Source organism: Sitophilus oryzae, unplaced genomic scaffold (genome assembly GCF_002938485.1).
Source record: "Sitophilus oryzae breed Bouriz unplaced genomic scaffold, Soryzae_2.0 scaffold_1828_pilon_pilon, whole genome shotgun sequence".
NCBI lineage: Eukaryota > Metazoa > Arthropoda > Insecta > Coleoptera > Curculionidae > Sitophilus > Sitophilus oryzae.
In genome coordinates this window covers 679,477-692,733 of record NW_022146533.1, presented here as the reverse complement: position 1 = coordinate 692,733, position 13,257 = coordinate 679,477, and the positions used below count along the sequence as shown (strand labels likewise).

The window sequence follows — 13,257 nt, the reverse complement described above, 5'->3', positions numbered from 1 at the left end:
GTGTAGAAGTTTCAATTTTATTTCAATTTTTGCCAAATAATTTCTTAAAGGTGTTTTTGGCATGAGAAATTTGATTTTGATGTCAATATGACTCCGACTTCTAAAGGGTGCCACCCAAGGATACTATAGAGATAAGGATAGTTCGATTCCTATCTTCCTGTACTGTCAGTTGTTTTAATTAAGTCCCGTTTTAATTAAGTTTTTTTTATAAAAACAAAAACAGCACTGCACTGTCTGACTGAATAGAACAATGAAGTGAAAATTTAAGATTTAAGGTTATGGTTCAATACAGTTGCAAAAAGGTAGCGGCTCGACAGACGAAGTTTGCGCAACGTTGGAATAGGTCCTGAAAGTGACGTCGGAAAACTCTTTATTGCCCAACATTGTAACTACGTTGTCCGAATCACCTAAAGATCACCTAAGCAAAAAAGGTTCCAAGACAACGTTTATTCGACGTCGCAGAAGCTTTTACTTTGTTGTAGTACTAGTTCAACGTCGGCACAACGTTACAACAACGTTTACATTTATTTTAATACCCAAGGTACGGAGCTAACTATTTTTTGTAACTAATCCAACGTTGTGTTTAGTAAATATGTGGTCGCAAGTCGTGAAAATGCTACTTGGGTAAACTAAGAAATTCAGGACATATATTTATAGGAACTTTTTTACTGATTTTTATCTGTAGAATGTGCTGCCGAAGATTCAGAAATACAGTTCCGACCACCCTGTATTTTGATCAAGTGGGCCGATTCCTCTGATAAAAAATAACAAAATAAAAGGAAACGCTATTCTAAAACTACTTTTTGAAAACCTACTACCCCCAAATTAAGTTAATGCAGCATACCGAAAGTAAGTGTATCGTAATTATGACAGAGCCAACGAATAAAAATATCTCCAAACTCAAAAATGCAAACAATGTTTTTCATTTTATTGTCTGAATGTTTTGTTTGTCTTTTTTGATTTTCAACTAATACTGCTTACTTTTATCAGTGTGTTAGAAAGTTAGTAAGCTTTTTGTGGTTTTGTTTATAACGTGAAATAATATCGATCGTATCCACAATTGAGTTCATTTTATAATAAAGACAATAGAATTATTAGAGTAATACATCAACGACAGAAATAACATTTATAAGATTGTTAGATATACAGATATATATTTCGATAGTTTTATTTAACAGAATACATAATTGTTTAAATATTATAATACAACAGAATTATTAAACTCTTTAGACATATTTAAATTTATTAATTATTAATTTTCTTTCAAACAAACAGAAAGAAATGTCATAAGCTTATTTTAATCAAAACATTCCAGTGAATAGATCCATATATATAAAATAAATATATTCGATACCAATTAAACTTTTAGTGACGCAATCGAGGGCCAACCATGGACCTATTCGGCGCGCGCCGGGCTGTCTAATAGGAATTTAAATTTCCCGCTGGGGATTCAGGTGGTAGCTCTGCTGTAAAGAATGTTAAGCTGCCACATTTATTTATTTATTTCCTGACATTGTCATTCGTTCTGATACTTTAATTTTGTATTACGAGTTTTTGGTTTAAACGAATTGTGTTGTGTGATAATTTAAGCTTAAACATTTTTTCTAGCAGATCTTGCAGTTGAACATTAATCATAACTGTTTATATATTTAATTTATTTTTGTTTCATTAAATGCTTTTATTAAAAGAATATATGTAAAAGTAGACAACACTGTGCCGGTCAAGCTTAATCACGTGACTAAAAATTTATTTGATATGAACTATACGTGTACAGCACTATTATCCACTAAGCATCAGCAAAACTGTCATTAATATCAACAAAGTAAAATATCACTTGGTCTTGGAATACTCTACACGAAAAAAGAACTGGCATGGTAGGTACAGCAGAAAACTCTGCACTTAACATAATAACATAATAATTGTCAACAGAAGTAAAAAAAGTAACTAAATATCACACAAATGTCTGTCTTTTATATAAAGAGCAATAGAATATATAATATTAATGTAGTTTTTAACTTGACCCGTTTATTGTTTACATTTTGAAAGGTGTATTTATAAGAAAAATATAAAAATATACTATAAATGCAACAGAGGATTCTATACAAAAAAAATTGTTTGTCAAGAAATTATTATTTTTATTTGTTGTTACTGTGTACTTTTATACTCCTTTAGTTTAATGATTATGGAATGTCTAATATTTTATTATAAATCTAGATTCTAGCAAAAATATTTTACTAAAATCTCCATATTAAAAATTCCATGTAAATTAACAGTAAATTATTAGAGGTTATGAATTTTTAGATGGAATGAATAGAAGTACTTGATCTATTAAATCATTTACGGTAAACAGCCAAGCTATTACTCATTAAACAAGGAGTCAAAAACATGAAAAATTCAGAAACATTTTGGTAGAGAAATTTATAGTATATATTTATTTTTTTTTACAAAAAAACACCTAACTTTGTGATCATAAAATTACCTAAATTTCAAACAATTTTTGCTCTAACTTTACAGATTATTCTCCGGCAACTCGTTTCTTGAGTAACTCATAAAATAATCATGTAACTAACAATTAAAAAAATACTAGTACTACAAAACTAATTGAAAAACAATCTAGAAACTAAGTAACAAACGTACACAATAATGTTATAACAATCCATGTCAGTGCTGCTTTATGTATACTTTTTTTAATACAAAATTTAACAGTGAAGTTTTTTATTCACAAAGCAAAAATGTCAAAAATAAGCCAAAAATGATAACTAGTCATTTTGAATAATTTTTTAATCCTGAACTGTGCATTGACTTGGAGTCTGAGAGACTCCACCACAATTATTTCTGCGGCTACCGAAAAGGTGACATACAAACTTTTGAGTTTGTTAGCTATCAAAAAACTGTTTTTCCAAGTTTTATTTTATTGGCGAGTTATAAAATGGGTGTCATACAGGGTGAGCTTTAATAAGTGCAAACATTTTAGAGGTAGTATATTTCGACCTCAGAAATACGATTAATATTTTTTTAGCGAATTTTTTTTTGGTTTTTTACTTAAGAAAATGTTTTTCTTTTATCGAGATCTAACAACCCTGAAAATATTTGCACTTATTTAAGACTCACCCTGTATAACAACGCCTTAAAAATTAAAAACGATTAGTAGTTTTACATTACAAAAACATCAAACCCACAGAAAACTAACAAGTCTACTTTAAAAAAATTGTATAGTCTATAAAATGAATAACTTTGAATTTTGACCGTTATTTTTTATCAACATGGCAAATATAAAATCCCTCTGTCAAAAGAGTTACTGATATTCTTTAAATTGAGTGCCTGAACGAATCAGATAGGTAACTCTTTTAACTTTCGTGAAATAGAAAAGGAAAATAATAAAACAAGTGACAGTTCTTCCTCGTCTTGCAAAAATCAATACGAAATGTCATAAGTGACAAAAGTAAAATGTCATCAGCTTTTGACATTTCTAAATATTAGATCAATGCCGTCTCTAATAGAACAGCCATGGAGCGAGATTTATGACGTCACCCTAGTTAGATACTACGGATTAATAAATATGTTATAGAATACATGGAAAACATAATTATTCCTCGTATTTTTGGTTTGTATTTTAAAAATGATATAGTTTACATGAAATATACATAATATACAGTTAATAAATACAATATAATATATACCGATTTATAGTAATAAATACTTTGGCAAATAAAACTATGAACCATACAATTGCAGCAAATGTTTTACAATATACAAATAATGAATAGGTGGTAGATAAGATAATGTAAAATATATTTTAAATTTTGGGGTTTGAAAATCGATCTAATTTAACATAAAATTAAAAACATTCAATATCTACTAATAGTGATGTATTATTATTTGCATTCACAAAATTTATTTATATATTATAATGTTTACTGCAATTAATAAACTAATATAAACTTGTCAAAAGATGACTCTTAACACAAAAACTATCTACATTGACTATGGAGTACGATTTCAGCCATATCGTAAAACATTTGTTGCATTTGTATGGTTCATAGTTTATCTGCCAAAGAATTTATTACTAGAAATAGGTATATATATTGTATTTATTAACTGTATATTATGTATATTTCATATAAACTATATCATTTTTAAAATACAAACCAAAAATACGAGGAATAATTACATGTTTTCCATGTATTCTACAACATATTTATTAATCCGTAGTATCTAACTAGCGTGACGTAATAAATCTCGCTCCGAGGCTGTTCTATTAGAGACGGCATTGGGTCAGCATGGCCGCAAGTTGCTGACCTAATAAAATTAACACTAGAAAAGCCCGCGGGAACTGTCAAATTCAAAGTTATTCATTTTACAGACTATATAACGAAATCTGTGACACTCCATGTCAGCATTAATATTACAGAAAGTAGTATCAGCAGTTAAGGACTAATCATTCAAAATGTATTCGTAATTTAGGGTGTATTCCGTTGCTTACCTTGGTTATGGTTTTATGTTCCGTTTCTATCGGTTTCCTGAAAGTTTTCTTATTACGGAACACGGTTCCTGAAAAATTCAATTATAACTGTCACCAAACCAAAACCAAACTAACCAGTGCGAGAAGGCTGTTTTTTCCGGTTTTGTTTGTCAATCAATGTCATTTATGTGACAGAAATCAAGCAAATGTTCGAAGTTCGAGTGAAATTCTCATTTAATTTGTAAAATTTGTAATAATATTTTGTATTCACATCCAAAAGCAATGGAGGTAGGCAGTAAAGGTAAATAAATTTCATTAACTAAATAGAATTACTTTTTAGGACCATTTCAACTTATCATGCTGCCATTGTGTCAGTCAAGTCAGGAACATAAAGAAAACATGAAAAACAAGACAAGCAATCGTGAATGTTTTGTAAGCTATAAAAATATAAATATTGGTTAGATTTGTTTATTTATTATTGATCTGTTTTAATATTGGACCTGCAAATCTTCACTTGAGCTGTCTAACGAGTTTAACAGTTTATTAATAAAGTACTTTTCAATATTAAACTCCATTGAAAAGAAGAAGCGAACGTAAAAGCAGAGAATAGGTACATTAAAAATGCATAAAAGATAAATTTTAGAATAGAGGTATTGTACAACATTTGACGTTTCCAATATTTTACCAAACTGTTCCGTATCAAACCGATGTTTTTCAGGAACCACTCTTTACCGTAGTTTACCGGTCTGGTTCGCCTGGTTTTGCAACGGAATACAGCCTTAGACAAAGAAACAAGAAAATAGAGTGTAAGTGATTTTTAGGTTATGTTACTGACTTCTACAAACTCTATAAACTTATTTTTAAACATTTCTGCTCTGTGGCTTACATCTAACACAGTAATTCACACTAAGCAAGGGTCCGAAGCTGATATGAAATTACAGGGATATACATTTTTTAGATTTAATTCTGCGTACGATGTTAAATACACATCCAAGGCACAATATGTATTCCATTACTTAATTTATATTTACTTAGATTTATGTCTAGTAGTCTAATTAAGTGTCAAAAAATTTTCCATCTACTTAACCAACAGAATAATTTGAATTCAGACTTTATTTTATTAATTGCAGAGTTTCATTACTATACTATAATAAAAACTATAAAGGTGAACTTAAAACAAGAACAAATAGTATTTTAGACACTTTAACTTATTTTTTTTAAGTCTTGCATTAACCTCAAAACCAAACTATCATTCAAGAAGAACGTAAAAAAGTTTTTAGAAGTTCGTTAACTTTTTCTACTACGCACAAAATCCCTGGAAATTTTACAATTTTGCGTAAAATATGATATATTATGTATAGTCGATTTTCCGAAATCAAATGTCGATTAGGGTTCACAAAAACTAGTTTTAGTTTAGTTTCTTCAATTTTGTCATGAAACAGTGGTGTATCATTAATTGGCTCATTAATTTATGAATAATTAATTATCGTGCTCGACAGCATTCATTGCGAACTTACCACAAAGTTCAGCATTAGTCTGGTTGTACCAAAGATGCCGAAGAATGGGGTTGGAAGAAAACAAAAACAGGTATTAGTACAGTCACAACGTTGAAAGATCCAGCTCCAAAATCCCTATTTGCATTTTTACCCTGTAAATGCAAAACCAGCAACTATAGTAAACCTTGCGGATGCAGAAAAGCAGGATTAAAATGTTCAATGATTTGTGCATACTGCAATGGGAAATCCTGTGACAACGTCACTGAAGTGTCACCCGACGAATCCGATGAAGAGGAGTTGGACTTGCCTGTAGATATCCCTCTGGCAGCTGAAGATGAAGAGTTGGACGTATTGAGAGACCACCCTGATGAGCCCAGCACAGCAGACACGATCGACGTTGACATCAATGAGCTAGATTCGTAGGGCTTATGCAGATAAGTTAAAGTTTTTAATTTATCTAGTGGAGTAGACCTCCGGGGAGACCACGTTAAAATAAACGCGCCATATACTTTACCTCTTGAGTGGTGTGGAAACAAGTAAACATTTTCAATAATTAAAATTAATTATTCATAAATTAATGAGCGAATTAATGATACGCCACTGTTTTATGACAAAATTGAAGAAACTAAACTAAAACTAGTTTTAGTGAACCCTAATCGACATTTGATTTCGGAAAATCGACTATACATAATATATCTATTTTACGCAAAATTGTAAAATTTCTAGGGATTTTGTGCCTAAACAGTTGACTTTAGCGAAAATTTTCATAAAACCTTTTTTATAGGAAATTTTATTCTCTTTAATCTTGCTCTTCCAAAATTTTCGCAAGAAACGCATAGTTTTAGAGATATTCACAAAATACCGATTTTGGACCCCATTTTGGTAAGATATTAACTTATACAGGGTTGTTCACCACATACGACACGGAGTATTGTAGCTAAACGATTAGATTTTTACAAATTGTAAGTTTTGGGTTCTTTGAAGGTCTATTAGAGCTACAATTTAAAAATATTTTTACAAGATACGGAGTGTCCCAAATAAGTAAAAATTATTATAGTTTTATTTTTTTAAATGGAACACCCTGTATATTATTCTATTTTTGGATTCTACAATTGAAATAAAGGTAAATTTGATTAAGGTTTATCACACTTAAACCTTACCGTTTTTGAAATATTTTCAATTTTATGAAATTGCAGTAAAAATTTTAAGGCTTTATTTCTCCCAGGGTATCAAAGTTTTTAATACTAAATATTTACTGAAGATTATTTATTGATCAGATATTGTGGTGCAATAATAAAAATTTTACTACCTTATACAGAGTGTCGAAAAATTTATATTAAATAATGACTAGCTTTAAACGGCAATAACTTGTTTAATTTAAACGGAACACCCTATATATTTTACGTGAATCAGATGCACAATGTAATTGTCTATCAAATTGTATTATACCATTTTTCACCCATCTCTTGAAGTTTTCGTAGAAAATGCATTTTCTTATAATTTAGACCTCATTTATACTATACCCATGGAATATTGACATTTCAGATTTTTTTATAGCACCATAATATGTACAAAATGTACAGGTGGTAAATATTGCAAGCCCATTGGCATACAAAAAACTATTTAAATCTTTGTAAAAGAGTATACCAATTAAATATACCACCATTATTTCTTACAAAAAAACATCAAAAGTTAGTTAATTACATACTTGTAAATTGTTTTAATTAATAAATTATTCTAAATAAATGTGGATTTGGCTCAGAAATCAATATAATAATAAGTTATAAAAATAAATGTCTCTGTTTTTATAAATAAGCATTCGTCAATAAATGAAATAAAATTTATAAGGTGTTACTATTTACTACACTATCTAATACACAAAATTCAGTTTTTTAGTATTTGGAACAGTTATTACTATAACGTAAATAGTCAATTTAATGTAGTTTGAATACTGGGATCATATTAATTGGTCCTCTTTAACAAAAAATATTTAAACAGTTTTATTTTTTAATTAAATAAGCGAACTGTATCGACAATATTAGTATCTGTACCCTTTAAAAATTTGTTACATTGTTAAAAATAAGCTAAAATGTCAATATTCCATGGGTATAGTGATAAATGAGGTCTAAATTATAAGAAAATGCATTTTCTATGAAAACTTGAAGAGATGGGTAAAAAATGGAACAATACAATTTGACAGACAATTACATTGTGCATCTGATTTACGTAAAATATATAGGGTGTTCCATTTAAATTAAACAAGTTATTGCCGTTTAAAACTAGTAATTATTTAATATAAATGTTTGGACACTCTGTATAAGGTAGTAAAATTTTTATTAATGCAACACAATATCTGATCAATAAATAATCTTCAGTAAATATTTAGTATTAAAAACTTTGATACCCTTAGCCTTAATTTTTTTACTGCAATTTCATAGAATTGAAAATATTTCAAAAACGGTAAGGTTTAAGTATGATAAACCTTAATCAAATTTACCTTTATTTCAACCGTAGAATCTAAAAATAGAATAATATACAAGGTGTTCCATTTAAAAAAATACAACTATAATATTTTTTGCTTATTTGGGACACTCTGTATCTTGTAAAAATATTTTTAAATTGTAGCTCTAATACACCTTTAACAAACCCAAAACTTACAATTGGTAAAAATCTAATCGTTTAGCTATAATATTCCGTGTCGTATGTGGTGAACAACCCTGTATATATTATAAACTTGCAAAGTTGCAAAACTTCCGGACTTTTTTCCAAGCAAAAATCTCCAATGACTGAACTATATTATTTTTTTAGAGATTATTTAAAAATTATGAAAAATAAGTTGACACTAATTAATCACTAGACCGCTATATGTTATGTAAAAATGACAAAAGTTATTTCACTATAAATTTTTACCTAATAGACAAATAACCTATGCACTTGACACCTATAATGATGAAGTACAGATAGAATTTTTTAGATTTTTTTACAATATTTATAAAAATACTTTTTGATTGATGTATTCTTACGTGCACTATACAGTACCGACTTGCAGTAATGATTCTATGATTCTCAGAAGTACCACAATTTAAGTACTTTTAATATGACGCAATATTATGCTATGTAACTTGTCATTATTTGATTTATTTCTAATATAAGGTACGTTGAAATAAAAACGATGTCATCGTAGCTGTTATTTCAATTTCTTTGCCCAATTTCTTGCAAAATTCTCTAAATAGACACAAAAATACTACAGATTTTGTTTGAATATTATGTAAAAACAATATTATTTCAACGCTTACTATGACATCGTTTTTTTTTCGATCGTACAACTTACTACAAAAAATATATTGGAGGATTTAAAATACAGTTTGTCTTCGCCTGTCTATTTTTAAAATGAACCAAACTGACAGTACAGGAATAAACGTAAACAAAAAATGCCAATTTTTTACTTGATTGTATTTGGACCCTGCCTTTACGGAAAAATATACCCTTTATTATAGAGCGCACCAAAAAAGGAATTCTCTTCATTTACTGAACACTTTATGAAGACAAATTGCATCAAATATAATATGGAAGCAAACATTTTTATAGTGAAGATTTAACAACATTCGCCTCATTATATATTTTTTTAATTACATTGTTATATTAAAACAATCCTAAAATTATGGTAAAAACTCATTATATCGAAGCATTTTTTTAGAATTATTTAAAGCAACATTAAAAAATGAAATGCAACAGTGAAAATTAAAGGAACAAAATAATTTTACTGGATTTAAATAATATTTATTTTTTTGATTGCCCAGAATTTTTTTATACCACCATATCATCGAGAAAAAAACAGCGTCACAGTGACTATTGAAATCAGAAAAAAATTATAATTTCAAAGCCCACTGAGACGCCTTTTATCGATAGTAAAGTTTTCAGATAATTAAAAAAATACTAGATGAGTCCGTAATAGAAAAAATAGTAATAAAGTTGAGAGAATTCCTAATTGTTGGCTCCCGTACATAAAATCTAAGAGCAATGGAAAGACAGAGCGGATCAGAGATGCCTTACAGAACTAGTGAAGACAAGCGCTTTGACAATTATCACTCGGATATGTCTGGTTCCACCCAGTCCACTCTAGCCCAATCAGGAAGCTCGGTCTCGAACTCCCAGCCAGGCCCCTAGAAAAATCAAATTTAAAATTAGTAATAATCTGCCAATTAGTCCATATTATGAGTAAAATTATTTTTTAACATACTTATATTGTTGCTTAATAATGTCGAGTTTGTTACTTGCTTACTTTGTGCAAATTTTAACTTAGAGAGAAGACAAAATTATCCCTTCAAAAACATAGAATGTAAAAAGATGCCATGTAATTCTTAAACTAGCAAAAGTTATGAAATCTTATGTAAAACCAAGTCAGATTATTTTATTTAGTTTATATTGAAGCCCCTATTCAATAATAATTTTGTTATAAGCTTGGTGCATTTCAGTTGATGTCAAAAAATTCCGACCACAGCGCTCTATACGACAGAAATCAGAAGTATTCGCTCTGTATTTCACGCCGGCGCACAGTGGGCAAAAATCCAGAAGTATGTTGAAAAAATTATTTTATTGTACGATTTCATTCAAATTTGGTTGTGAAAACATTCTATGCCAGTAGCCCGTGAACACAGTTAGTTTTGGCTGACTTGAGAGTGGTTGGGGGTGGTGGGGGGTATTCATAAAATGGAAAAATCATCTTTTGACTAATACAGCTACCAAAATGCGGTAAGAATATTTTACATTTAACCAAATTTTACGATTTTTGGCAGAGCCAAGATGAAACAGACAAATATTGAGCAATTATTACTCCTCCGGCATATACAGGGTTTGTTAGGTTAGGTATATATATTGACAACCTCTGTATCTTTTTTATTCGACGTTTTCGAAAAAAGTGTCTTGAATAAAAGTTTAATGGTCTCGAATACATTTTTAAAAACAGTCTTCTTTGCATATACAGGGTGCCTTAGAGATCCTGTACGTGGCCCAACTTTCTTATTTCAAATTAGTACCCAATTTTTTATTTGATTTTTATTTTCTCCTAAAAATCCTAACTACTTTTATGTAGCATAGCCTATACCTGATTTGAAATAAGATAGTTGAACCACGCCCAGACTTTTTGAAGCACTTTGGATATGCGAAATAGACTTTTTTGGCAAATTTATTCCAAACCACTTTCATTTGAGACAGTTTTCGAAAACGTCAAATAGAAAAGATAAAGGGGGTGTCAATGTATAAAAGAAAACCCTAAGTATACTAATCCAATCGAACTTTTATTCAAGATTGTTTGTCATTTGAATAAGTTGGGTCTCTAATAATACCAGACAATATGTGAACAATATTTTATTATTATATTTTAAATAAGTAACAATATTCTGAGAATTAAACAATGACGATTTCGAAAATAACAGAACTTATACCTATTAAAAATATCTAAATTTTATTTTACCACCTACTATTTACTGATATTTTGTTTTATAACAGCTCGAAGCAATGGTCACGAAGTACACATTTTTAAATCTGAAGAAAAATCAATTTCATTTAATTTAAAAAATTAGGTACTGTCAAAATTTGTCAATTTGCCAAAAAATGTCATTTGACATTTATGACATACCTCTTCGGAAATCTTGAGAAAAATTACTTAACTATATTTCAAGTTCTTCTCTAGCTACTATAACAATTAATTTATGAGAAGTATCCACATAAAGGATCTTACTATACACATACGCATTGAGACATACGCTTCCAATAAGTTTAATGTTGCGATTTTTTGCGATTTTTTTTGACTTAACTTTTCTAAGATGAATATATGCCACTATCAAAAAAACCTTAAATGATTATGTTCTACTTTGACCTTTACCTAGTTTTTATCCAAAAAAAAAACAAAATAAAAGATACTTTTTTACTTACCTTGACATTAAATTTACCGCAACCGGGAATCTACGTAAAACACATTATGACAATTTCACAATAATTATTGACAGCAAGCTAAGGTCGTCCGATTCAATTGTTATAATACTGTGTCACTTGAATGCAACGCCTACTATTTAAAAAATTGTAGAAAAAAGGCAGTTATTGAACACAAATTAACTGAAAATGTAGGTTTTGCGCAAAGTTCGTTTTACAGCCCCTCGAAAGACACTCCGAATATGTTTTTTTTTTGTTAGTTTTATGTGGTTTCCTCTTAACTAATATGTTTCCAATCTAATGTTATTGCCATAAATGCTAACTGTGGATGTTATTTTTTGCAACTTGGTTTGGACATATTGCCTACTGTGCGGCGCAGCCACAGTTACAGTTCATGTTGATCGCATTAAAATAATATTGAAATCGTGGCTTTGAAATCTAAAACACTCAGGTACGAGGTTTGTGCGATGTAGTGCTGTTTCGGGTAGGAAAAATTAAGTGAAAAAGAACTCGAACTGGGCGTCGTGTGTTCTGTCAATTTTAACTGTTAATAAAATTGCCGAATAAATGTTAACTCGTAAAGGAGGGCGTAATTACGTGGTTGTTGGGTGCAATAACATACAATAACTCAATTTTCCCGGATATTCAACTCTCCCGAAACAAGATTGTATAGCTTCACAGCTTCTCACACCGATTTGATCAAAAGCAAGAATGGATTCAAGCCATTCGACAAAACAAATGAATAAACAAAGCGCCCTTTACAAAATCAAAAAATTAAATAGACATATACTATGAGAGGATAAAATATAATTCGCAATATTAATGGTATACCCTTTTTTAATCAACTAGGGCTTAATTTTTTTATGAATATCTTCTAAACTATAATTATGTACCCTCAAAAAATTTCGTTATAGCCGAAATAGCCCAAGTTATGTCTCCACTAGCAAAACCGATGCGTAAAACTATGCTGGCTACCTAATAAATAATAAATTATAACACAAACCACCAAGCAAAAAACCTCACATTAAATTTGCAACATTGCAGTCAATCCCCAAACAGTTTGCTTTGTAATGTTGATTTCTAAACGTTGTGTCGTGATTGATGAAACCTTGCTACAGAAACATTGTTTTTGAATGGTGATTAAAATGTTTTTTTCTGCAACATTGCAACAAAAATTCAAATGAAAGATCCGCGCAAGTTAATATTAATTAATAGTATAACAAATATTACCATAGGATCGAAAAAAACGGCGTCTAGTTGGCTTGGAAATGAATATCGATGACATTCCCCATATAAAATGACAGCGATTTTCTTTTCATAGCCATCGCTGACGTCTTTTTTTTCGATCATATGGTATAAATTAGGTTA

The 13,257-nt window shown here is 29.6% G+C and overlaps 1 protein-coding gene across 1 annotated transcript in view; it reads right to left on the bottom strand.

The window, feature by feature from the left end:
- Positions 1-8,719: 8,719 nt before the first annotated feature.
- Positions 8,720-13,257, bottom strand: part of LOC115883207 (uncharacterized protein C18B11.02c-like) — a 131,294-nt gene continuing 126,756 nt past the window's right edge. The window contains exon 11 of the mRNA XM_030901530.1: positions 8,720-10,121. Within this exon, the coding sequence (XP_030757390.1) occupies positions 10,044-10,121 (78 nt within the window). The 3' untranslated portion in view covers positions 8,720-10,043. The remainder of the gene's footprint in view (positions 10,122-13,257) is intronic.